We start from the raw sequence: 26312 nt of genomic DNA, 5'->3' as shown, positions 1-26312 counted from the left end.
GTTGTCATTATCTTCTCATTCATCTGATCTCCCTGCACCTGTCATAGTCTCTCAACCCAAATCACTCTCTTTCTTCATTTAAAGCCCCATTGCGTAAGAATTGGTATTTTTTTTCGTACTGAGCTCTCCCTAAAGTTCCGGAGTGTAGCTGACTTTTAGACGACTGTGGTAAATAGAAAATCTTGGTTCGAGACCCACTCATAGACAGTGTACACGTGTATATTTTGGCGAGCTGAAAGATATGGAACCAGCAAAGACAACAGCAGAAGCGAAAGAAGCATGTAGACTGACATGGTTGAGTAATATCACAAGATTTTACACAAATATGACTCATCGTTTTATTTATTTATTTTGATTTATTTATTGTGTCGGAGATGAACGCTAACATAACCAAAGAATAACCGTGATTCCGTTATTGTAAGTACATTTTTTTTTTTACTTAATGTTACTTTAAGTAACCTAATTTGAATTCCAGTTGGAGTTTATCAGAATGTCAAACTTGATACGAAGGGTGCTGAAATCATTGAAAAAAAATATTGTTCGTAAAGTTGAGAAGTTGACTGGAACACTCACTGGAATTGAAAAGTTGCATACGGTCAGCCCCCATGCACACTCTTGACACACAAGCCCACAGTAAGACATGGAGACAAATACACACACACACACACACACACACACAGATACACGCTTCTAGCCTGCCGTTCTGGCTCTTGACCTTTGAGCGTAATTGCTTTGTGTGTGCAAATTGATGTCAAGAACTTTCCTGTTGTGGGAGCTGGGGAGAGAATAGGTGCAAGGAGGCCGGCTGTGATTCAGCTTTGTCTCAGTGAACTCGCTCATAGCAACGCCACCAACTATGGCCTCTCAAAGGGACTTGTTTACAGTGGAGAAAGGGGGAGAGAATTACTATAGAACTATAATGGGGAATTGGTGAGAGTGGATTGATGTTTCTGCAGGCATGGAAGAACACGTCATGTTCATTCTCTCTCTCTCTCTCTCTCTCTCTCTCTCTCTCTCTCTCATGTATATGAAAGATTGGGAGAAGTGTAGTTGAATGTGTTTCACATGACTGAGTGGTTTTCCCATTGCTCCCGCTGGGTAGGCTATAATTGATTTCCTATTGCACGTAATTGGTATAATTTTAAAGTCACACCTTTCTCTGCACAGTCTGGCTTGGTTCATGCTGATGCATAACCAAGAATTTGACTTCAGTCTTCAAATCCCCCCCAGTTTATTCATGCCTGTTACAGCTAAGCGTTATACTTTCAGTAGATCGTGTGTAAGGCAGGTGAAGTGAGATGCACCCAACACACTGTGATGATGCGTAATGGCAGTGCTCATCCCCCATTTTGAATTATCCCTGGTTACAGGTAGGGCTGAACGATTTGGGAAAATAATCTAATTGCGATTTTCCCCCCCCCCAATATTGCGATTGCGATTTAATATGCGTTTTTTTTTTTTTTATCCTCTTTTTTTTCCAAACAAAACGTAATGAATTATTTAAATATGACCAAGACAATATTAGATATATTTAGTGTAAAATATTCTTATTTAATTGCTCATTACAGAATTTGTATTTAACTGCTCCTTACAGAAACAAGAACAACAAATCGGTGGCTTTGCCACTCTGCATTTAAGTAATTTAAACAGTCATTGTAAGTATAAACACAAGGCATGCACTTTTTAAACACTGTGTGCAAAATTTACCATCTTAAGAAGTTTTTTTTTTTAGACCACGTTGTAATCGCGGACGTTGCGATTACAAAATCGCGTTTTACATATCGCGATTTTATCGCAAATGCAATTAATCGTTCAGCCCTAGTTACAGGGTCAGTGTTTAAATTCTTGGTACTGTCTTCTAGCCACCTCCTGAATTTAATCAAGTTAAGTTAAGAATGCCATTAATACTAATGGTGCTCTATGTGTGTGTTTTATGTGAGCTGCTGTGTAGTGGTTGCCTGTGGAATTATTAGTTCCAATCTGAGAATATATAGAGCATGAGCATCGACTGAATGACGCAATAGTTAATCCTTTAGTGATTCAGTACAAAGCTTAGGCGAAAAAAGCTCAGGTTCTTACTGTGCTAAGATCAAAAAAAAAATTCACCCCAGTCTTAACCTGCTAAAGATTGAATACTAGAACAAAAGCCTCCGGAATTTCATTTAGTGATCCGTAAATGTAGGTTACGTGTTTTGAATCGGTTCACGCACAGAATCTACCTGTGAATGAGGGCCTTGCACCAGCTGTGCAGCAGGCTCTGGATCTGTCTTTCTCTCAGACTTCACAGTGAGGGTAAGCCAGAGACAGCCTCAGCCAGGGCTTCTGTCAGAGATGGGGTAAAGCGTTTCACTGCACAGACGGTTCCTGAATGGATCCGGAGGCTTTGACTGCTCTCACTCACGGCCTAATGCGGCCAGCCTTGGAGACGTCTGGGTCTGGGCCTGGGAAGATTTCTTTGGTCTTTTAAATGAGGCTTCCACATCTGAGGGAAAGTCTCCTTGGGGCTATTGTTGGTTGTTATGTGCGGGGTGGGAGGGAGGTGTGAATCTGATTTGCACATCTGCCTTTGCACACTGGGCCCCAATTATGAAGCATGCATAAGGAGCAAACTCGCAGGAAAGTGTGAAGTGCTTTTTGGGTTGCTAGTTACCCTTTGACGTTTCAGGACAAAAATATGAAAAAATGCAACTCTGTATGCCTCTCTTCTCTCCTCTCTCACTCTCCGTCTCTCTCACATGCACGCACGCCAGGCACGCACACACACATGCACAAGCGCGCGCACACACACGCACACACGCACACACACGCACACACACGCACACACACGCACACACACGCACACACACACACACACACACAAACACACACACACAACAATGTGGCTATGTATCTGTGTTCCCTGAGGACCTGAGGAGTTTTCACCAGCTGTAGGAATGACGGCGCTTTCCCAGGATCAGCTGGCCTGAGCTCCACCGCTGTCAGCTGTCCATCATGTCTGGCTGGCTGCCAGCTCTTTATCCCCCCACACAGTCAGCTGCTACCCAGAGTCCTACGTGAAGGATAGTTTGTCATTTCCAGGGCTTAAAACATGCTACCCCCCTATCTCCTGTCACTCACCACCAGAACACACTTGTAAGGAGTTTTCATATGTGGTATGAAGGGGAGACTTGAGCAGGCGCGACACGAGAGTGTGTCCTGGGAGCTTCTTCTGAGGGCTCAAAGAGCCCTTTAGTCGTTTCTGATAGCCAAACGCCTCAACTGTTCAACGTCATATCTCTGCTCCGAGATGGATTTGCAGCGGAGATCAGAGGCTGATGGCCAACGGCGACAGAGATATCTTAGGCCAGCGAGATGACGGCGATCGCCTAGTTATTGTTCTGCTCTGATTAGCAAATGACACTGTGTCCCTCTTCTGACGTCCTCTGTTTGCACATGTAGGGCATCTCATTGGGTGTCTCATAATGTTGTGTTATCCCAGAAAGGAGATCAGAACATGCTCTATGCCCTCACAGATAGATTGATGTATTTGTTTTCTTTTTTGAGATGGTAATTGAACCTACTGTATTTTTGTTGTTTGAATGTATGGGTCTTGCACAAGGTAGTGATGTGGCAGTGTTTGCTAGTAAGGTCTCCCCCCCCCCCCCCCCCGTTTTATTTATTTATTTGTATATTTTTGAAAGGAGAGCAAAGTAAGTACACACTCTGAATAATTCAGCCCAAATCCTTTTATTTTTCCTCTTTCGTCCTTGTAAATAAGAAATGGAAGGTAGAGAGGGTGACTGAGGAAAGATGAGTGAAATAGTAAAATGGAAGAGAAGGAAGGAGTGATGTATGGGAGGGAGAGGCGATGGAATGGACAAAAAGGCTCACATACATACATACATACATACATACATACATACATACATACATACATACATATACACACACACACACATACACACACACATATACCACACCACACCACACCACACATACATACACTCTCACTCACAAACCTAGTGACCTCATAATATAGAATCAAAAAAGTAAAAAAAAAAGTGATATAAAAAAATATTTTTTTGGCTTGTATTTATATTTTTCCCTTTTCAATTATTCGGATGATCCATTTTCTTTTCTATATTAGGATGGTGACTTGGGGGCATGTTTTGTAAGAGGCCTATAGACACAGTGTGAGAGAGCTAAACTTCAAAAAAAAAAAAAGTCTCAGGAGTGTCAGATCAGGTCAGAAGGTCAGATCTGATTAGCTTTACATTGGGACCATTCAGTATTGGAGTTGTGCTAGCCTGTTATGGAGGGTGGTGAAAGATTAGGCTTTCAATCACACAGCTGTTTACACTGATGGGCTGTACAGCCTGGACTTAATTGATTATTGCCTCAACCCCACCCACCCCACCCCTAAGGATAATGGTGTGTGAAGAAGCCAACATGTAGTAGCACAAAGACAACACGCATGATGAACTTCTGGCGCGGAAAGGCATTAGCATCGACTAGCCAGAATCTCTCTTGCCAAAGTTGGCTTTGATTGCTACTGAACTTCAAAGCCTGTTGGTGAAGAGGGATGTGTTGCATTTTCCCTAATTGTGTTAAAATGTCTTCACTCCACCACTTCACGAATTCAAATCAATGTTGCTGTTTATTTTCCGTCCAAGGAGTTCTCCCTTAATTTTGTGGGAACTGCTAATCAAGCTATGAATTGATCCGTCTTTGTTGTATCTCTGGTGTGAATTAAGGGGATTGCACACCATTTAATAGACAGAGCTACTGCCTGCAGGATTAATTTTCAGATACTCATGGGGCCCTGAACTAACTGGTGGCTGGAGCTTTTAAATGTGTTTTGCCTCAGCCACTTCAGCTTTTCATACCATGGGCCTGTTATAGCAAAATGAAGAATGGCTTCGCCTTTCAGAGCCTTGGGCATAGATAGATAGATAGATAGAGATAATGGTTAAAGCCAAAATATCAATTTGCCCTTTCACAAGGAACACTCATTAGTTACCCTTCTGTCAACTGAGTGGGTCAAACCTGAATTCCCAGTGTGTCCAGTAATGATAGAATAGAATGTAGGGTCAAGTTCGCATAAGGCAAAGGCCCTTTTGAGTTTGGAAAGGGAGCGTATTGCTTTGGTTTCAGGAACAGTGCTTGGTGAATAGCTGTAGCCTGATTTACAGGTATGACTTGTGGATAAATCCCTCTTTGAATTACCTGTGAGCCTTCATCTTGCAACATTGCTTAGGCCTGTTTTGTTTTCATTAGATTCGGGTTAGGTGGTCCTAACACATTTCACTGTGCTGAAATTATTTGCAGTTAAAGGATGAATCTTAGGGAAACTGAAATTCAGTTAAAACTGTAGCCTTGACTTAGGCTTGACAATGAGGGAATTGCTGTATGGCTGGTTAAGTGCAAGGTTTGGAGCCAAAAGCAAAGACTTATAAAGACTGTGCTTTTATTGAGCATTATTAACCTTTGTTTACCTAAACCCTGGACCTCATGTTGTAGTCTAAATACATTCAAGGTGCAAAAACCACTTTTTACTTGTTAGGGATTCCATAATTTGCTGGTCAGATGATCCTCACACAGTTCTCGGTCCTTGGCCAAGGAACTGATAATCCAAGCCACTGTCTTCCTCGCTGGTTCTTCCTTAAGCCTGGCCAGAGTGCTTGGACTAGTTTATCTGGATATTCCTGGCCTACCGTGTTAAGTCTCCAGTCTCTCCCTAACCCTCCTCTTTCCTCCATGGAGCTCTGGTTGTTGGAGGCAGTGGCAGCCTGCCACTCTTTTTCTGGTCTCATGGAGCACCGCCCGGGTACTGTAATCCTCTCTCCTGCTCCGCCTCACAGCAGCCAGAGAGGCTCTGGGGGAGCTGTGTGCAGCATACCAAATGTCCCCCAACGCAAGAAGAACAGAAGACAGGCGATCCCTCACTCACTGACCTGTTTGCCCCAAGAGAGGGAGGGAGAGAGAGAGCAAACGAGGGAGAGAAGCACAGGGATGGGGGAGTTGGTGGTGTTGGGAAGTGATGGTGGTGGGAGCCGGGTTGTTTGTGTGTGGGGGATTGTTTTAGAGAGGAAAGTGGACAGACACAGAGAAGACGGAGAGAGATGGATGAAGGAAATGTCTTGGAAAGAAAGACGGTTCAATAGAAATGAAGCGTTGAGATCATCTCAGATTAAATGTCTTGGTCGGATAGGCCTCTCTGGGAGCTTCCTGCGTTCCATTTAATCAGAGACCAGCTTGGTTCCTGGCTGGCAACAGATTTGAAAGATGTGCTACTCGATCCATAGTTAGCGGGAGTAGCCAGTTAACGGCTGTGTGTCCAGACAATCGTAAGCCATGCTTTATGTCTCCTTGCTTGCACTGATGCTGAGAATCGCAAGGGTTTAACATTGTGTTTCTGCTGCCGTGAGTTGTTTCGTCCACTTCGATTGCTCGACACACATTTGACTCCAAAGCTGCACAGCGCCAGAGCAAGGCTCCATAGTACGCAGTCTTAAGTGGTGTGCTCAGAGACATCTACCTCTTGTAAAGCATGGTGATGGTGTAAGAGGATGGGGGTCTGTGGGGTTGATGCATCCCACAAATTGCTCTCAGCCTCAAAGCCAGGGGGGATGGGGGATGGGGGGTGGGATGAAAGGAAATAAGCAGCATGAAGATAAACGCTCTGATGGTGGGTAACATGTGGTCCAGCTATTTCCGTGGGGCCCGTTGGGCTTCCACTGAACTGAGGCGCTTTATGATCTCTGTATGTGTATGCGTATGGGTATGTGTCTGTGGGTGTGGGTGCGTGTTTAGTGTGTGTGTGTGTGTTTGCCTGCGTGAGAGCTTTTGCTGTGTTCTGGGCGTCTCTCGTCCCGTAAGGTATTCATTTCACCTTAGACCCTGTATGAAAAGAAGCCTCGGGCGCTGTTAAAATGGACACCGTTCCCAAGTTGGCATATACATTTTCAGACGTTCTGAATGTACATGGGTGGGGCCTCCGCCTTTAAACAAGACAAAAATTTCTCACCATCAGTTCAGACTCACTAGAACATCCCTCTCAGTTACTGTTACTAAATAAGGCAATGTAGGCTCTGGTTATTGAATAGGCCAATAATCAAGTGTAAAAGCAATTAGCACATGCAAGTTCATTCCATAATTTGTCGGTAGGCTATATGTTTGTTTTCTTTTGATATTTTAGAGTCAATATTTGATTTTTTTTTTTTTTTTTTTTTTTTTTTTTACTCTGGAAGACATCTTACAGCCTAGGAAATTTAAACACAGTTGAGGAACAATATCTGTAAATCTGCAGTGCTTGGCTCGGCATTCTAGCGGCCAGTGGGATTCATCTTCAGTAGATTAATTAATCTCGTGGTAAAGAGCCCTCCATCCAGTAAGATTTTCTGAGGGTGACCTGGAAGGAAGCCTGTAGATTGATGCCCGTGTGTTCTGTTTTTAATGGAGGCGGTTCTAACGGCTCATTTAGTCATTGATGCAGTACTCTATGCATAACTGAAAACACACTTGTTTTGAGAGAGTTTTTTGATAGCTCCGTTCCCTGTCGGAGGGTACAAATCTGATTCATTTTTTATGGTTTCCTTTTCCTCTGCAAGCTTATTTTTCCTCTTCAAGATTTTCATCAACCGAAATTTTTAGATGAAAAATGTATTTCTTCACACGATAAAAGAGGGATTTAAGTGTTAAGTGTTTTGGGGGAAGTGTTGTTTTTTCAGACCGCTCTGCCACTAAATATTTAATGTTGTTATGCTTTATTTTAGCCAAGAAGAAGAAAAAAGATAGATAGACAATTTGCTTGATCTTTAAATTGAAATAGTTTGCTTTACTTGTGAGTTCCCAGTGAGTGCTCCATGTTTGATACTTGAAGTTTTTTTTTTTTTAAGTTTGATACTTTTGCTTCTTGTGTCAACTTTTCATGGGAACAAAAAAATCATGACGTTTTATACAGTCCTTTTATCTTAAGTCCCAGTTTGTGGTAATGCCAAATAGTCATTGTCAGTTCATCCTTTTAGTAGTTAATGACACCTCGGACATTCCATATATTTCAACTCTGAACTAGACAAAGAGGGTTTTTCTTTTCAGTGTATAAATTAATATATTTGACTAATGTTTGATGTTAGCTCAATAGGATATAGGGTTTTGTAATTGAAAACAAACACTAGCTCCAAGAACTAATGAATGGCTACAGTGTACTTATTCTAGAACAGGAGTGCTCTGCTGAGAGGCAATATGAATGAGAATGTGGGGCTACAATCTACTGATTCTAGAACAGAAGAACAGTTTCTGGAACTGAACAATGTACTACATTGATCCACACATTTAGAAATGCAAAATCACACACACACACACACACACACACACGTCCCAAAGGGTATGCAAACAGACCCAATGAGTGAGCGATTGTACAATAGTAGTGCCCTATGATTTCGAAAAAAAAACTGATTTCCATAGTCTTCTTTGGCACACCAGTTTATTAACTGTGATCTTTGCTCATCAGTCAATGATACCCCATCATCTGTGCATTGAGAGGAGAGGATGGTGGTGGGGGCTTCCTTTGCTCCTCATGCTTGAGTCTAATGACATGCTTCAGCACAGGCCCACCCTTAGGGGAATGGTCACATTGATACAGTGTGACTGTTATTCATTCATTCATTCATTCATTCAATCAATCACTAAGTAGCTCTACTCTCCATAGACCTGCAGTCAGACTTTAAATAGCCTAAATTCTCTATCTGAAGCTTCAGGTTGCCATACTGCTGTTTGATCTGGCCAGATGTCCTCCTGTAAGGGTGTGTGTGTGTGTGTGTGTGATATCTAATTATATTATTATATGTAAATTACTTCAAACTTTATGGCTTTTAGCTTTATCTTCACAAGCCACTCTGTTTCCTGTACATTCGTGAGTGCCATCACTTATGATTGTAATGACTGTAGCATTAGTTGTTATGGTGGTGTTGCCACATGCCAGGTCTTTGGACATCACCACCTCTCAGTTTGGTCATTGAGAACAGAACTTCTGCCTGCCTTGCTTCTCCATGAAAGAATTCTCCATGAATCTCCACTATCATGTCGAGACGAGCTGCTAACCAGACATCCCTCTGGCTTTGGGGACAGTAAACCTCTAAACACTACCCTCTTTTATCTGTCTATCTCAGCCCCTTCACTCATAACGTCCTATTTTTTGATTAACGAATGACAGAATATAGGGCACTGCTTCTCTTACTGTCCTCGATTAGATCCCATTGATGTAATGCTGCCACAGTTAGAGGATTTCCCCCTCCTCCATCCCACTCCCCCCCCCCCCCCCCCCCCCCCCCCTCTCCCTCCCTCGCTCTGTCAGCCTTTCTTTTCAAAGGTGCTCTGTAATCATCTTAGCTGAGTAGATCTGCCTGCCCTGCTGTCTTCAGTGATTGATTTTCCAGAATGGGGGAGGGGTTAACCATCCACGGCCGCTATTAACACGCTGCGCAGATCTCATCTCCATTGTGGAGTGCTCAGAGCAACAACGTTCCCCATGAGGGAATACGGCCACGGTGAAATTACCCCGCACGCCTGCACGCCCTAATTCTCACGTTCGGCAATAGAAGGGAATCGAGTAATTAGTGTTTTAGCGTCTTCACACTGCGGCTTACCGACTTAAACCGCTTAGGAAAACATGACCCTAACCTTAACGCCAATCTAACTTAGCATTTAGCTTAAATGTGGCATGGTATATAGCATTAAGGCTGCAGCAGGAGAAGAATAAAGTCTCTGTGATGGACAGATAGCATAGCAGTTGTTCAGACCCTGTGGGAAGTATCAGGTGGACGCGTAAAGTGCTTTGGCCCCGACCGCTTCAGGATGACTGGGGGGTGTGTACGGGAGGTTGGGCTGATAAGCTGGAGCGGGGAGGCAGTCATTGTTTTGATCTCGGAGGATTGGAAGGAGGAAACCCAACCATCGTGCTGAGATGACAGCTGAACAGCTCATGTAGCCAAGATTCACGTTGTTGAGCCAAGTTTTGAGTGGTTCGTTCCCTTAGATCTACATGTTGCTCAGTGTGCCATTGAAGCCTTGGTGCATGGACAGGTTCTCCAGTATCAGAGATCTGCAGATAGCACAGATGCAATACCAAATCACTGCTCTCTCTCTCTTTCTCTCTTTCCACCGTTACAGGACTGACTGAACACGCTCTCTCTCCCCCTCCTCGCTGGTCCCCTAGGTTTCCGTTTGCAACAAAGACGAGAGCATATTAAAACATATTTATGTCCTAATTAGGTACCCATCAGTGTACAAAAGCTGCTGATTTCACGGCACATCAAAGATCCTGGGTGAATAGAGATGGGGGGGGGTGCTCAGGCTTTGTGCTCAGAGCATCAGACAGAGTGAGATGGTGAATGAGAGAAAGCAATGTTTTTGCACCACTGTATATGGCAATCACTGCTGTTCAGGATGAGTGTACTGCTAAATTAGTGGTGAATTGAGTCTGTTTCAATTACAATTAGCATAATATGTTTTATAACTGTCTTTTTATACTGAGCGTTTTATCATTTGTTAGCTGTATTGTATTGGCTATTTGTCATGCATTGTGAGTTATGGACAGATAGAGTTGCATTCAGAACCAGGGTGAATGCGGCGGAAGGGCACACACCCACAGCACTGAGACTGTGACTGTGACTGTGACTGTGACTGTAATTAGTTGGTTGTACGTTCATGTAAGGCACGCTTATTATGTACCTCATGCTCCTATTCACTTCAGCTAATGTGTATCTAGATAGCGGTGGCTAGCTGGGTTGGCTGCTTCGCACAGTACTGTAATTTTCAAACTATTAACCGTGGTTTATACATTGATTTTTATAGAATTTCTGCAGTCCTGTGGTTAATACTTGGGTGGGGACTATACATGGGAATGCTTTTTTTTTTTTTTTTCACCTGGAAGTCAGTAATGCACACAGTACATCTGCCAGGTAGAGCCTGAGTGTCTGTTTGTTTGTTTGTTTGTTTGTTTGTTTGTTTCTTTCTTTCTCTCTTTCTTTCTTTCTCTCACATACAAATCCCATTAATGTATCAGGTAAACACAACATGGGATACGAGGGCTCATGAACTATCCTATCGATATCAAGTTTAGGGAACCATCTTAACAGTTGGTAGTTGCTGGCAACTTCTCTTTGAGAAGTATTTTCATTTAGAAAGGTGCAGCTCTAGAGTGAAGTTGGCTGACGAACAAGGTTAGCTTCACTAGCTAACAGTTAGCTTCTCGACCTGTTGCTGGTGCCTAAGTGAACTGCTTTGTGAGCTGTATTAACCATAAAGTTAATGTTATAACTCACTTTAGTGTCTGCCATCCGACACAGAACATACAAGTTCAGTTTCCAATAGCGATTGAGCGCACGTCAAAGTCCCTTCCTGACTGGACAACTGGCTGCTTCTATGCAGATATTTTGGTTTGACATTTTGAGAGAAATGGCTCCCTTCTGAGCTATTTTGCAGTGGGAAAACTGTAAAGATACAAATAATTGTAGGCGAATGGTTAACGTATGTGGTTGAAGTAGAGTGATGCAAGTAGAGTCCCTGAAGATTGCAGTATTGCCAGAGTATTTGGCATTAATGATCTGGTTGGTCAGTATGATGTGCTTGTGAAAGCTGATAGATCAATCACTAAACAAACCCCAGGCTCCGTCAACTACCCCAGAAGATTGCCATTTACAATCAGACGGGGTTAAAGGATCTCCGTTAGGGGATATAAACAATTTGGTAGAATCTTAAGGTAACTTTATTGATTTGAGCAAGTTCATCAACCAGAGTTGTGTGTTGTAGTCTGTTATCATGCGCGTTTTGGTGTTGAAAACCTGAGAGAAAAGAGAAACCTGAAAACATAAGAGGTTCTCGTTATGTAATGACTAGTTACATAATTCACCTGCACACCAACTGAATGCAAAAGAGGTGACGCTAAAAATAAGCTCTGCTTTTTGGAAAAGAGGCAGTTTAGGCAGCGTGACCAGCATGACCGAGCATGACGGGAAAGCCACCTGCTTCCTGCTCTCAAATCGGGTTGAAAGGCTATAGATGGGTAATCAAGCCAAACATTCAGCTCCCTTGCATTATGGTTATTGTAGTGCTTGGGTTGTCAATGATCAATGTATAGCCTAGTAGTCAGACCTTCTCTAATTGCTTTTGCCCAGGACATATGTATTCTTCACTGGATGTAGGATGACCATGAACTCTTATTCCCATCACGGTGCTGTTTGTCTCTCCCTCTCCGTGTGTTTATGTGAGTTGGTCTCAGGGCAGGTTTTGTTTATTGTGTCTCAGAGGTCGTACCTCAGGTTGGACGCTCATCAAACGGCTGCTTCAGACTCCTCTGTGGGCCCTCCAATTATGCTCCTCTAAAAAGCAGTGCTCTAACAACACTCCTTTTTTTTTAGACACACACACACACACACACACACACACACACACACACACACACACACACACACACACACACACACACACACACACACACTTAACTCTCCCACTTTTATCTCTTTCTTTTTTTCCACTCTGTCTCTGCCTCTCATTTCCCTGTCTTCTCTGATAATGATGTGTTTTAATGGTGTTGTCTTAAAACAAGCAACAAGCACTAGGAGACAAGTCATAGACAAGTTACCAAACGAGGGCTGTGCAAATTAGATCCCCACTTTGCACCTGCAATGCAAATGGTTCTGACCATGTCATAAAGTGTTGCCATGGTGACCTCTGTAGCATCCACCTGCGTTCAGAAACCCGACTTGGTTGGTAGTCGTGCTTTCCAGGAGAGGTGGGAGCAAGCATCTGCCAAATGCTAAACCACAACTGCTAGCCTACTGTTTTTAAATGCACAGGTTCACACAGTTGTAAAGATCTAATATCAAGTGAAGCTGTCTAACACCCAAAGAACAGGTTACCTTTAAAAAGGAATTCTGTTAAAAAATGTGACCTGTGAGACCCCTTCCCCTCATGCTGTGTCTCTCGGCTGATGTCAAAAGAAGTAGAGCTGGGCTCAACAGGGTGAGGCTTGTTTTGTGCAGTTTTTAGTCGTCTGTTTAGGTTTTTTTCCTATCGTCATTTTTCAGTAAAGTTCATTTGACTCTCTGCTCATGTGTCTGCGGTTGTACCCCATGATTTTTTTTTTTTCTCCGTCTCTCCTTCATATCCTGCTTTTTCTCCGTCAGTGGTGGCCTGTTGTTTGTTTCCCCTCACAGGGAGCATGAGGTGCTTTAATGGCGGCACCGGTGTGTTTGTACAGTCACCTCTGCGGTCATATGGATGCCAGACTGATCTATCTCTATCTCTATCTCTATCTCTATCTCTATCTCTAGGGGTGGGAATCTCTTGGCACCTCACGATTCGATTCGATTCCGATTCAGTGGTCAACGATTCGATTCTAAACCGATTATCGATTCTAAACCGATTATCGATTATCAATTCTAAACCGATAAAACGATTATCGATGCATGTCGATTTTTAAAACATTTGAGTTTGCTACTCAGAGTCTCAAATCACTTCCTACTTGTGTTTGATAATCAACAGATGAATTACCTTCTCTATTTTTTATTAGAGAAAAAGCTTTTCCTTGTCACAATTATGACTTTCAATTAACAATGCAATAATCGATGCAGCTTGCATTTCAACACAAAATGGATGTGTAAAATTTTTAAAAATAAAAATAAAAATATTTTATTTATTTATTTTTATAAAAAAATCGATTATGAACTTTTCTGAATCGAGACAGAATCGTTCTAGAGAGAATCGAGAGAAATCGGAATTTTTTTTTTTCCCACCCCTATCTATCTCTATCTCTCTCACTCTCCCTCCATGCTCTCTCTCTCTTTCTATCATACTCTCCCTCCATGCTGGCTCATCATTTCCATGCTTCTCCTTCCTCCTTCTCTCTTTCTTCTGCTGCATCTCTTGCATCTGGAATTAAATCACTGGACTGTCTCTACACACACACACACACACACACACACACACACACACACACACACACACACACACACACACACACACACACACACACAAACATGCTTCCCTGTGAAAAATGCAGGAAATCCTCTCTCTGACTAATAGGATGCTGATAACACAAAACTCTGCCTGTTTTTTAAAGGACTCTTGAACTAAGAAGGGCAGAAACAGGAAAGACATGCCATATTTTTTCAAACCGCTGTATCCTGTCTGATGACTTCTTTAGCCTTATACTCGTACTTTTAAAATCCATGCATTTGCTCATATTACTGTAAAACCATGGCTTGTAGTTGTCCAATGGCTGCATCACTTAGCTGGTCTGCAATTACCTGTGTAGGTGGAGCAGTCTGCCGACTACTTATGTTGCTCTCAGGTAATTGCATTGATCATATCTAACCTACCACTTGTCTCTTAAAGGCGTAGTACTGAATGACTGTGTTTCGGATACTGAAAACGACAAGCACAGTTAAACACGCTAAAAAAACAAGCCACCTAATTGTGGGTTCAGACTGCTTTTCACGTCCCTTTTCACGTGTGTGTGTGTGTGTGTGTGTGTGTGTGTGTGTGTGTAATTTGGGTTGGGGGATACTGTGAAGGCATCACTTACTGTGTGCATGTCAGGTTAGCTGGTCTAATTGTGGTCTTTACGGAACTCATTTGAAGTCTGTACAAGGCAACAGCACGTGCACACGTCCATATTTAGGAAAGGGAAGAAAGGCTTGTGGGAGTGGAATCTGTTACAGGCAGGTTGTTTGTGTGTTGATTTGGGTCCTTTTCTTCCCTCCTAAAGACTGAGACTTGAATTAAGGTCTGTAGTAAAGTCAGTAAACATTAATGTAATACATTTACTGTACTAAATCTTAAAATGACCTTGATATGTCATCAGAGATTAAGGAAACATCGCATTCCGTTGACATACTGGCTTCTCTGACAATGCTACAGCCAGTATGGTCTCCTTTGAAATTTGTGTTCTGGAGCGTAACATCTGTTTGTGTTTTGGCCTGTGTGCTACCGCCCATTTCCCCGGTACCATTTCGTCACCCAGGGTTGCCAGATATGAAACAAGTTGGCAGGCAAATACAGCGTGCTGCAGCCATGGAAGCAAGCAAATTAACTCGATCAAAAGCCTCCACATTCTTCTAAAAAGCTCCATGACCAGAGACATAGTAAAATGCAGGTATTGGAGATGCATATGAAAAAGTATTTAAGGTTAGCTTAGGTTGACACAGACGGTGAGGTGATCCCGACTAGTGCTGGTTAACATGGTCATGCTAACAAACGCTAACATTAACTACTATTAGTGAAACCAGAGGAGAGGACAGGCCACAGCCGTTTACTCCCTCGGCAGCAACCAGCATTACAGAAATATACGACAGAAACGGGAAGTTTGATTCTAAATTGACTCCATCTATGAAAGTGATTTACTCTATACATTCAAAAAATACTGACATCCAAATTGAGTAACGTTACTCTTGCCTATTGATGCCCAATGATGGACAATTTTTCTGTGTGCATTGGTTGATTATGACATATTCTCTTTAGCTATGAGGGTCCAAGCACCTCCACCCCTAGTCAGAGGCAGTGGAAGAAGCATCACTTTATGTCCTGTGTAGTGTGTACTGTTCAGTATTGGCTGCCCATTAAGTGGAACACTTTCTAGCTGGTCCTCTCCGCCCTCTGCCTCTCTTATCAGCAACACCTGACCAGCCCTCACTGGCTTCACTTGACACCGCTGAGGGTACTTCAGAACTGACATCTGCATAGGGTTGTAACAAGGAGGAACATCCGAAAATAAATGTGAAATGATTTATATGTTATCTGTTATCTGTTGAATTGAACAATATGTTATCAACTCCAACTCCAGAGTGTTTATTTTCGGAGCAGTGGGCATTTGTTTTTGGGGATAATGGGCTTAGCTTTACATAGACAACCATGCATCTAGCTAACATTGACAGGGGTAACCTTATAAAAAAGTAGGGGTGGGAAAAATTTTTTAAATTTCATTTTGTGTTGAAATGCAAGCTGCATCGATTATTGCATTGTTCATAGAAAGTCATAATTGTGACAAGGAAAAACTTTTTCTCTAAGAAAATAGAGAAGGTAATTCATCTGTTGATTTTCTTTAATTATCAAACACAAAGTAGGAAGTGATTTGAGACTGAGTAGCAAACTCAAATGTTTTAAAAATCGCGATGCATCGATAATCGTTTTATCGGTTTAGAATTGATAATCGATAATCGGGTTAGAATCAATAATCGGTTTAGAATCGACCTCTGAATCGGAATCGAATCGTGAGGTGCCAAGAGATTCCCACCCCTATAAAAAAAGGTTTATAATTTGCAAACAACAAAAACATTGCAAACGTATACATTAGCTGATCAACTTGCAGTGTATGATTTTGTCTTTGCTTGCCATTGTTGGTTCAGTGTCCTTATCCTGGCAACCTGCGTAAGCTTCAAATCTGGAAAGGAGGGGGCGAGGGGATACACCGCTCTCCAATATTTTGAGTTTGGACTGCAGCACCCATTTTAAAGGCTTGCTGTCAGTGTTACATATTGTTCCTTTAAGGTTCAGCTGTGTACATTCCTCTGCTGCTATACTGCTACAGCAAAATCCTTTCTAAGAAGCAGTGCTAGTAGCTTAGTCACTCTTGGTGATCACAGCTTTAATCTGTCTCTCCACTGAAAGATAGCGGGACAGTCTCTGGCGAGGGAAGGGAGAGAGTAAATTGAAGGTGTTGATTTTATTTAATGGTAAAATGGCATAATAATGGCATCATTTTGTATTGAATCTCTCTCTCTCTCTCTGTGTGTGTGTGTGTGTGCCGCAATGACTTCTTCTATGACTTTCTGTTTATTTTTTTCCTTTTCTATACACTTCTAATCTAATGTGTGTACACACACACACACACACACACACACACACACACACACACACACACACACACACACACACACCTATACACACACTTATATACACAGACTCTGACAGTCGCCTGCAGGGACTCGGCTTCCAGCAGAGATGTGAGAATGTACTCCATCAGTCAGCAGTCACAGTGAAAGAAAGGAGCAGATTAAATGGTAATTAGAAAGAAAGAGAGCGAGTGCACACACGAGAGAGAGAGAGAGAAAGAGAGAGAGAGAGAGAGAAACAGAGGGGAAGACATTTCTGGTAGCAGGATTGCAGAACAGGAGGTGATGGCAGGCACAGAGTGTGTGTCGTCACGGCAGGCAGTCATCTGATGAACTCGCACACACATACCCACACACACTCACACGCACACTCACTCACACACACACACACAGGAGAGAGGGGGAAAAATTAGTTTCAGTTCGGTAATTACTTCACTACTGATTCTAGCTCGTCTAGCTAGCTTCGAGCAACTCCGAAGTGCACACACATACCCACACACACTCACATACCCACACACACTCACATACCCACACACACTCACATACCCACGCACACTCACACGCACACTCACACTCACACACAGGAGATAGGGGGGAAAATTTGTTTCAGTTCGGTAATTACTTCACTACTGATTCTAGCTCGTCTAGCTAGCTTCAAGCAACTCCGAAGTGCACACACGCACGCACGCACACACACACACACACACTTTCACTCACTCACTCACTCACTCAGAGTGCTGCCAGGTGTATAGGGAATGGTGCTTGTGGTGAAGGTTCCCAAATTACTTTCCGTTACCGTTTCTTGTTCTCTCTCTCTCTCTCTGCCTGTGTGGGTGTCTGCAGAGACCTCCTTCAAAGAAAAGGAGGCCTTAGAAAGTGAGATCTTTTTAGAAGAGGAGCGAGAGCTCTCCCCTGTGTCCTCTCTCTCCCCCACACTCTGTCTCCATCTTTATGGCTTCATCTCTGTTCCTTCTCTACCACCCCAAAGCAGGATCTATCCTAAGGCTGGATGGAGAGGGCAGCTCTCTAAAATAATCGAAGTGAGACCCCTTTGCAGGGCTCCAGACTAACTTTTCCACTCTTTCTCAGTTGGTCGCACCAGCACATGATTTGGTTGCACCCTTTTTTCTTGGTACGGCACAGGGGTGTTGGCTGGGCTGTGAACCATCAGGGGCTAAGCCCAGGTTCTTCTCCATCAAAACAAGTTTGAAGAATGCGGACTGTTTCCACGCATCTTTTCTTGCATGCAAAGGCTGCATAGTGCAATTTTTGTTTTGTGGAAAATTGGAGAAGAATCTTTTATTTAATTTGGATTTGGCAGTTGAAGGAATTTAATGTCTTACTAACTATTAAATATTGACTCCCACATCACTGGCACCTGACACTGACCTACAGTCATGTGTGCTTGACGCATCTAAATCATTTAGATTCAATGTTCATTTCCCAGTTTAATCTGACTGACCCAGTGAAGAAGAAAAAGTACTACTAGCCTTCTACTTTCACCCGCAATGGTTAACCAAGTGCGGCACCAAAACCGCCTAGTGTTCACCATGCACAGAGACCAATGCGACCACGTGAAATTTTTACTCACACACTCTCAAAAAATGGTCGCACATGCATCCATTTTGGTCGCAGAGAGATCCATCTTTCCTCCTCCCTTTCGCTGCCTTTTTGTCTTTTTTTCTAATGTTCTTCTATCTGCTCATTTGTAAAGCAGTTTGAATTACCAATATGAATTGTGCTATATAATTAAACTTGCCTTGCCTTGCCTTGCCCTGCTCTGTCCCTTTTATACTCCCGCCTCTGCCATTGTTGGGCTGGTGGTTTCTCCTCGCCTCAGGTTACCGTGGTGATGGGGTCAATTCAGGCCTGTCATAGCACCCCTGGAGGAGCGACACTTGTCGCCACGGTAATCTGAACCCTCTCGGAACGCCTCGGTCCCATGTCGTAGGGTCTTCCGGAAATGGCATTGTTAGAACGCCGTGCAGACAGACAGACAGGAGTTTTGGTTCTGGCGCGGATCAGTAGAGGGATTAAAATTCCTTTCCCGGAACCGGCACAATACACATCCGATTCCCACCGCTAACAGTTTACGGAGATACTCAAGAGCTTTGATCAAGTACTAACAGTCCACTTCATTAATGTGGTGATTTTCAAAGACACTGAATGGTTCTATCTATACAACAGAAAACCATTGCAGGACAGCCAGAGTGCAGAGTCAGGGGGGGGATACAGCAGTTCATTCATGAGCTGGTTGGAGATGTTCGTGGTTGGAGGGGGCAGCAGACCTCTGTTTGGCGTCAACCACCTGCAACAGTGCCCATGTCGCTACCAAAGCCATGGGCCATGACAAATAAGGGGTCTGTCTGAGCTGTCAAGAGCTTGTTTTTGTTAATGAGGCCAAGAGTGCGGCCACTAGGGATGGGCATTCGATTAAATTGTCTTAATCGATCGTCGGGAGAATTAACGATCGATTTTCGATTAATCATTAATATTTTTATATTAAAATTCACTATTTATAGGCTATATTAAAATGCAGTGAAAATAGAAAAAACACAGCGTGTTTCCTCATTGAGATCTTTATTACAAGATGAACAACTCTTGTTGCAGTTAAACTTACAAGATGGACAACTCTTGTGGCAGTTAAACGGGATCCGTTCAATGGTTACACTTGAAAATATGCGCTGCTGTACTCTTAAGCAGCGGAGCCGACAGCTAGAAGCCGGTGCTCATAAACACAACTTTTTTTTTCTCTCTAACTAATTAATCTCACATTTTGAAATTCATTCATCTAGATTCATCGTGATTAAAAGTTTGTTTTCTTCTAAAGACTAAATCTTATAAATTAACGAGTAATCACTTCAGACAGCGTGTATTTTAGACACTGTTGTTTAATTGTATTTTTTTCGTGCTCTCTCGCCGTCATACAAGGAATGTATGCGAGACACAATGGTGCCCCTCGACGGTAAATCGTAAGAATTGTCCCCTGAAGCAATTCGAATCACCTCAGTCAGCCCACCGTCTTCAACTATGTTGATGGGCCGGCAGTCACCGGCAACCTAAACTGCTACAGCCTTGGTAACCTTTTCACGGACTGGTCTAGTTAATTTCCTAGAGAAGTCGTAGAGTGTGGGTTGGCGACCATCTAACCTGGGACTGCTTTCTGTCGGGTGCTTTGCATTAGGGTGATAACTTAAAGACGAGCTGCTTCTGTGATAGCTACATTCAGCTTGACAAATGCTACATACAACTTTAGTTTTGTCGATTGTTCTGTCATTTTGCCTCTTAAACAGAAACTTTCCGCCCAACAATCCCTCAGCTCTCTCCATCTTCAACTACCGTCTCGGTCTCTTCTATCTAACTGACTGCAGACACGCGGCAGTTTCGTGCCATGGGTCAACGCGCACCGGAAGTAAACAAAGTTGCGTTCAAATATTGTATTGCATTAATCTCGGCCACAATAATCTCATAGAATAACGCGTTAACTTTGACAGCCCTAAAATAAATAAATTACACGCACACTACGCAACAGAACATGCATTAGTTTTAATCGATGAAAAAATAATTTCATCGAGGAAATTCTTAATGATCAATTAATCGATCGTCGATTAATTATGCCCATCCCTAGCGGCCACCCTCTTGCTTTGTTCTGTTTCATTGAATCACCTGGGATTTGACAGGGAGCTGGACCTCAAGGATGTCAAGACTAGTTTCACACACACACACACACGCACTTGTGATTTCAGTATGTCATACATTAAGGCAGGGTAGCTAAAGTCCACCAAGTTGTTATTGTTCCAAAAAAGTCAACTTTTAAAGGCATCTTGAACTTCAGCTCTGTATGGTGTTGAGGCCTGATCTGTTGCTCCGACAGCAAGAGCTAAAAGCTCTGCTCTGAATGAGCGTGTCTGTCATGGGGCCTTTGTCAGTGGAAAGGTCTGCTGATGGGGGTGCTGAGTCCTGAGACACAGGTGACCTTGTTCCACAGAAAGGGCTGCCAGCTGGGTTTTGTGCAACAAACAAACGTTGGAGACGCTGAATGCAAATCATTACTCAGGCCTTGTGCCCCCCCCGCTTACATTCTCTCGCTCTCTCTTTTTCCTCCATCACTCTGTCTCTTTCTTTTTCTCTTTCTGGTTTTTCAGCAGGTCCCATTCTTTCTTCACTCTCTTCCTCCTCACTCACTCTCTTTTTCAATCTCTCTCTCTCTCTCTCTCTCTCTCCCCCCCCCCCCCCCCTGGTTATTGTCTCCATCCAGGAGCCCCATTAGACCTAAAGGTAGAACAGAGCTCTCGCCAGGAGGGAGAGCGAGGCTGTCTGGCTTTAGTCAGTTTTCTCTTTCACCCTCTTTCTTTTTCTCTCTTTCTTTTTCTTGCTCTCCTTTGCTCCATCTCTCTGTGGCTTTCCTTTCACTCTCCCTGCCTCCTCAAAGCTGTTAGTTAGCCAGCACTGTGGGGGTCTTTGCATGGCTGCGTCTGGGGCTTGTTTTGTCTGCGTGAGTCTGTGTGCATGTGTGTTTGCTTCTGTACTTGTACGGGAGGGAATGTATGTGTTTGTGTATGTGGGTCTGTACTGTTTGTTTAAAAGGTGAGTGTGAGTGTCTGTGGATTGGGAATATATGTGCATGTGACTAACACATCTGTCTGTCTGTGTGTTTGTGGCCAAGAGTGTGTATATCTGTCTGTTTGTGTGGTTCTGTTCATGTTTATTAGGTGGCATGTACTGATAGGTGAAAATTCACCCTAGTTACCTCAGGACTCCGGAGCTGCATACAAGTATATTTATTAGACAAACAACAATTGCAATCTGGCTCACTCCCAGCACAAGGCTGAAAGTGAAGCAATCATAAACACATCGCACAAGGTTTATATCTAGACAGAAGTTGAGCGTTCAGCAGGGATAACCACGTGGTGGATTTCTGACGTCCGAGGCAAGGATGGAAGTTTTGCAAGGTTGGAAGAAGCACAGTTCGACCCTTCTTATCACCTCTGGTCTAAACATGCTCTTGTACATATGCAGACTAAGTGGCACCTAATAATCTAAGTTACACACGCACACAGAAAAGCCATGTTCCTGCTTTCTTAAGTACATGATTCATATAAGGTAATTAATAATATAAGGCACTTGATTAATATATTCTTAAGTCATTAACAGTGTTTGGAAATTATCTCCATGTACCTATGTGTGTTTCGCCACTGGTTATGAGTTTGTATGCACCCACGTTCGTGTGTGTGTGTGTGTGTGTGTGTGTGTGTGTGTGTGTGTGTGTGTGTGTGTGTGTGTGTGTGTGTGTGTGTGTGTGTGTGTGTGTGTGTGTGTGTGTGTGTGTGTGTGTGTGTGTGTGTGTGTGTGTGTGTGAGCACGCACTTGCTCTCACACAGTGTGTGCGATTAGTCTGTGCCTGGCTGAGCTCCAGGTTGCTGTAGTGTAGAGACAGAGTTGGCTGCTGGCTAATGTAATTTGAGTGGAGCCGACCATCCGGCAGACAGGAGAAGCCCTAGCGCACAGAGCCACTAATGATTCCACACAAACACACGGACCACTGCAGGGGGGAGAGGGAGACTGGGGGGGGGGGGGGGGGGGGGGGAGAGAAAGAGAAGAGCGAATGAAGAAGATGATGGAGGGGGCGTAATAGAGGTTGGGAGAGGGTGGTGATGAAGAGGGGGGAGATGAAGAGGCGAAGAAGAACGGTTGGGATAGAGAGAGTGGTAGAAAGAGAAGAGGAGGGGATCGAGATGGAGATGGATAAAGAAGGGAGAGAGATTGAAAGGGGAAGAGAATAAAAAGAGTAGGGGAGAGAGTTAGAGAGGAGGATAAAGATGGAGAGGAGGGAGTGAAGAAGGGGGGGGGGGATAAACCGAGGTAGACAGAGAAGTGGAGAGAGGGAGAGAGGGAGAGAGAGGAAGAGCCGGAGGGAGAGGAAGCGCTGTACACAGAGCTGCATTACAAAGAGCCAGACACAGCTGAGAGCTAATGTTTTGACACTGCCACTGCTCTTTCTTTCCCTCTCTCATTCTCTCTCTCTCTCTCTCTCTCTCCCCCCTCTCTCTCTCCCTCCCTCTCACTCCACTCTCACTCCTAGTTTCTCTATGCTTTCACTAAGTATGTTGCTCAGACAGGCATCGTCCTGCGCTGTTTGTATAAAACTAATCAGGTGAAGCATAGAGAATGATCCATCCCAGCCCTCTGCCTCTGTTTGTGTCCCTCTATTCATCCTGCTTTATTCCTCCACTTTTTTTTGCGTCCACTCTGTCTGTGTGTTTCTTTGCACACGCGCGCGCACGCACGCACACACACACACACACACACACACACACACACACGGGCTTTTAATACAGCCTGTTCAAGAATATTGTGCCTTCATTCCGCCTTGCCGTTCTGTATAAAAGGTACAAACCTGGAATGAGGGTAGGGCCAATGATTTTCCGCGATAACGGAAAACGGACGGAATTCGCGGAATGAACACTTTGAAACGAAATTGCACCTTTGAAACGGAAACATCATTTTGTTCATACAAATCGCCCAAATTCCCCTGTATTTTGGGCTGTAAGGCTATATTTCTTTCAAATAAACACAACAACGATTGCAACGATGAACAAACATTAATTAAAGAACAAAACCACTGAGAAAATGTCACGTCTGCCCTGAACTCCGCTCCGGCCACGCCCCCTTTTCAACCGTTGACCCACACACCTCCGCTGAAGTCACATTCAGTCACATTCACGCGCTCGTCTTCCCAATCGCATTTAAAACAAAAAATGTTTAGTCTTCTGTTCTGTTGATGGCTGGCAAACAACAATCTAAGAAGGGCACATATTATTCACTCATTTTAAGCCATCAATCTACCTCAGGGTGAACAAAATGAGCTGAAACGGAAAAAAAAACGGAATTCACCAAATGTGAAACGGAAAATGCTTTTTTTTTTTAACGGAAAATCATTGGCCCTATGAGGGGTCACTGTTGTTCCGCCTCGGAGCTGGCAGCAGAGGTAGTCACAGGGACGAATCGACGTCTGTGTAAAAGGGAGAGCCGGCATGGCAGAACAGGGCTGTGACGTGTGGAGCACTGACTTCAAGGGCCGTTAGAATGCAATTTTCAGAGTTGGAAATATCCGAGTAGTCTCGAACGCGCCATTGTAGGTCAGGCCGCTATGTTAAACGCCTCTGGTTCCAGAACGCGGGCATGCTATATAAAAAAAACACACACACACACACACACACACACACACACACACACACACACACACACACACACACACTTCCTCTGTCTGGTTTTATGTAAACAAAGTGGAGGCGGACTAATGATGGGCCTTCTTAATGGTAATCTAGCGGGATCCCTGTTTAAAAAGGGCTATCCACACACCACACACAATGCATGTGTAGGGTGCGGTATTCTTTCACATAGATAGTCTAGATTTGTTGTTATAGTTGTATTTGTGTGTGTTTAGTCCAGAAATTTCTCCCTCTTCTATTCTGCTTTACCTTTTTGTTTTTCTCACAAACACATTGTAACTGCACATTTTGTCATCGCAGTAAAGCACAGCTGAATTTGAGAGAAAGAAAGATATAAGAATTATCAATAGAGGACCACAAGGAAAGCCTGTGATTTAGTGAACACTTATTTTTAAATTCCAATTATACAGTGGATTGATGTTCATTTTCTGGTCAATGCTCAATTTAGCGAGACTGCTTGAAAGCTAAGTCCAAAGCCCGTGAAACCTTCTGAAAGAGGGAAAAAGAAAGTAGGCTAATGAACCGAGCGAATGATCTCTGGCTTAGTTTTGGCTCTCCTCCCCTGCCTTGCTCAGTGGTCTGCTTCTTAATAGACTTTGAAACACCTCATTAATCCAAATTATTATTATTATTATTATTATCATTATTAATTTGCAGCCACATTGAAAGAAAACAACCCCACCATCCAAACACAACTAAAGAAACCTTTCATCTATCCTTAAACCTTCAGGGGGGTTGAGAACCTAGTCTGTGTCTGTGTGTCTCTCTCTGTGTGTCTCTCTCTGTGTGTGTGTGTGTGTGTGTGTGAAAGGGAAACGGGCGTAAGCACAGCCAGTCTCTCCCACACGATGCCGTGTATCTAATCCTCCAGTAAACAGAGTTCGCTGCAGGCCATCAGTGACCGCTGGCCTCGGCTGAGAAAAGCAAAAGGCCACTGCTGACTCACTGCATGCAGGCCTTTGGAAATGCTCTTGTTTCAGTTTGTCGTGTTTGCTCTGTTCTGTTTTGTGCCATACCACATAGGTTATGCAATTTCTATATCCCAGCACTCCTGTATTTGCTAGTGCTTTAGTGAGTGTGTGAGTGTGTGTGTGAGTATTTGTTTGTTTGTTTGGACTGAGACTGGGATGTGAGACCCAGAGCTTGCATCTCATCAGTTTGGACATGAGCCAAATTGATTGGCTCTTTGCTGTGCCTCTTGCTTCGTCTATGTGTTGTTTTCTTTCTTCTTTGTTTTTATTCCTTGTGTGTGTGTGGACGTCTGGAATCCCTCCCTGGCAGAGGGGAAGGGAGAGGCTTTATCTTGTAATCTCCATTTAAGGGCTTCTCCACCATGACTCTATTGATTTATTTTTCCCCCCTTTAAAGTAGGATTAGAGGAACCAGAATACATGCCAACAGAAGTTGTAGATTGGCAGGCGAGCTGACGTGTGTGTGTGTGTGTGTGTGTGTGTGTGTGTGTGTGTGTGTGTGTGTGTGTGTGTGTGTGTGTGTGTGTGAATAATAGAGAGACGGGCTACTGATGATTTGAGTGGTGTTCAATGCCACTTTCTCTTTTTTTTCAATGTCATATGGTTGACAGAAAAACATATGGAGGACTGACCGTAGCAAACGTTACAGGTTGTTTGTCTGGCATTAGTTTTAGTCTCTGAAATACATGGAATAAAAAAACCCTATAACCCTCTTGGACTTGAGTCAGTTTGGCTGGGGGAAAAGACAAGCGATCTAGGTTGTCAGAAACACTCAAGTTGATGGTCATTGTTCCTCTACCTGGACACAATACTCAATGCAAAACATTTTTCCACAATGGAATGTGCTCCCTTGAACAACTCGCAATACTGGGGTTGCGCACCTAAATTAGCAGAAACAAATAGGGCTTCAGTCACTGTGTGTTTCGGTGATTGATGGAGCTGTCCAATGAGCTTATACCAGGACCCCAAATGAGAGAGTCGTTCTGGCAAATTATGTAATTGACTTCGCACGCAGAGAGCTTAATCTGATTAGCTGTAATTGTTCCTGCAACTGTTGCTTTTTTGCCAGCGCAATCGCGTTGGGAGGCGATGGAGAAACAGAACCGTGTGTGAAAAAGCCGTGCTGAATGACCCTAACCTCTCTTGGCCTTGTCTCTCCCTCCCCCTCCCCCAACAGATGATGACGTTCGCCTGGGACAATTACAAGCGCTACGCCTGGGGCTCCAACGAGCTCCGGC

General features: G+C 43.5%; 1 protein-coding gene across 1 annotated transcript in view; it reads left to right on the top strand.

Moving 5' to 3' along the window:
• The window catches only part of LOC105901285 (mannosyl-oligosaccharide 1,2-alpha-mannosidase IA-like), a 119668-nt gene that overhangs the window by 3806 nt on the left and 89550 nt on the right, over window positions 1-26312 (top strand). Inside the window, exon 2 of the mRNA XM_031581468.1 lies at window positions 26252-26312. This exon is cut by the window's right edge and continues 36 nt beyond it. Within this exon, the coding sequence (XP_031437328.1) occupies window positions 26252-26312 (61 nt within the window). The remainder of the gene's footprint in view (window positions 1-26251) is intronic.

Source organism: Clupea harengus, chromosome 15, assembly GCF_900700415.2.
Source record: "Clupea harengus chromosome 15, Ch_v2.0.2, whole genome shotgun sequence".
Taxonomy (NCBI): domain Eukaryota; kingdom Metazoa; phylum Chordata; class Actinopteri; order Clupeiformes; family Clupeidae; genus Clupea; species Clupea harengus.
This window is presented reverse-complemented; position numbering and strand designations above follow the sequence as displayed.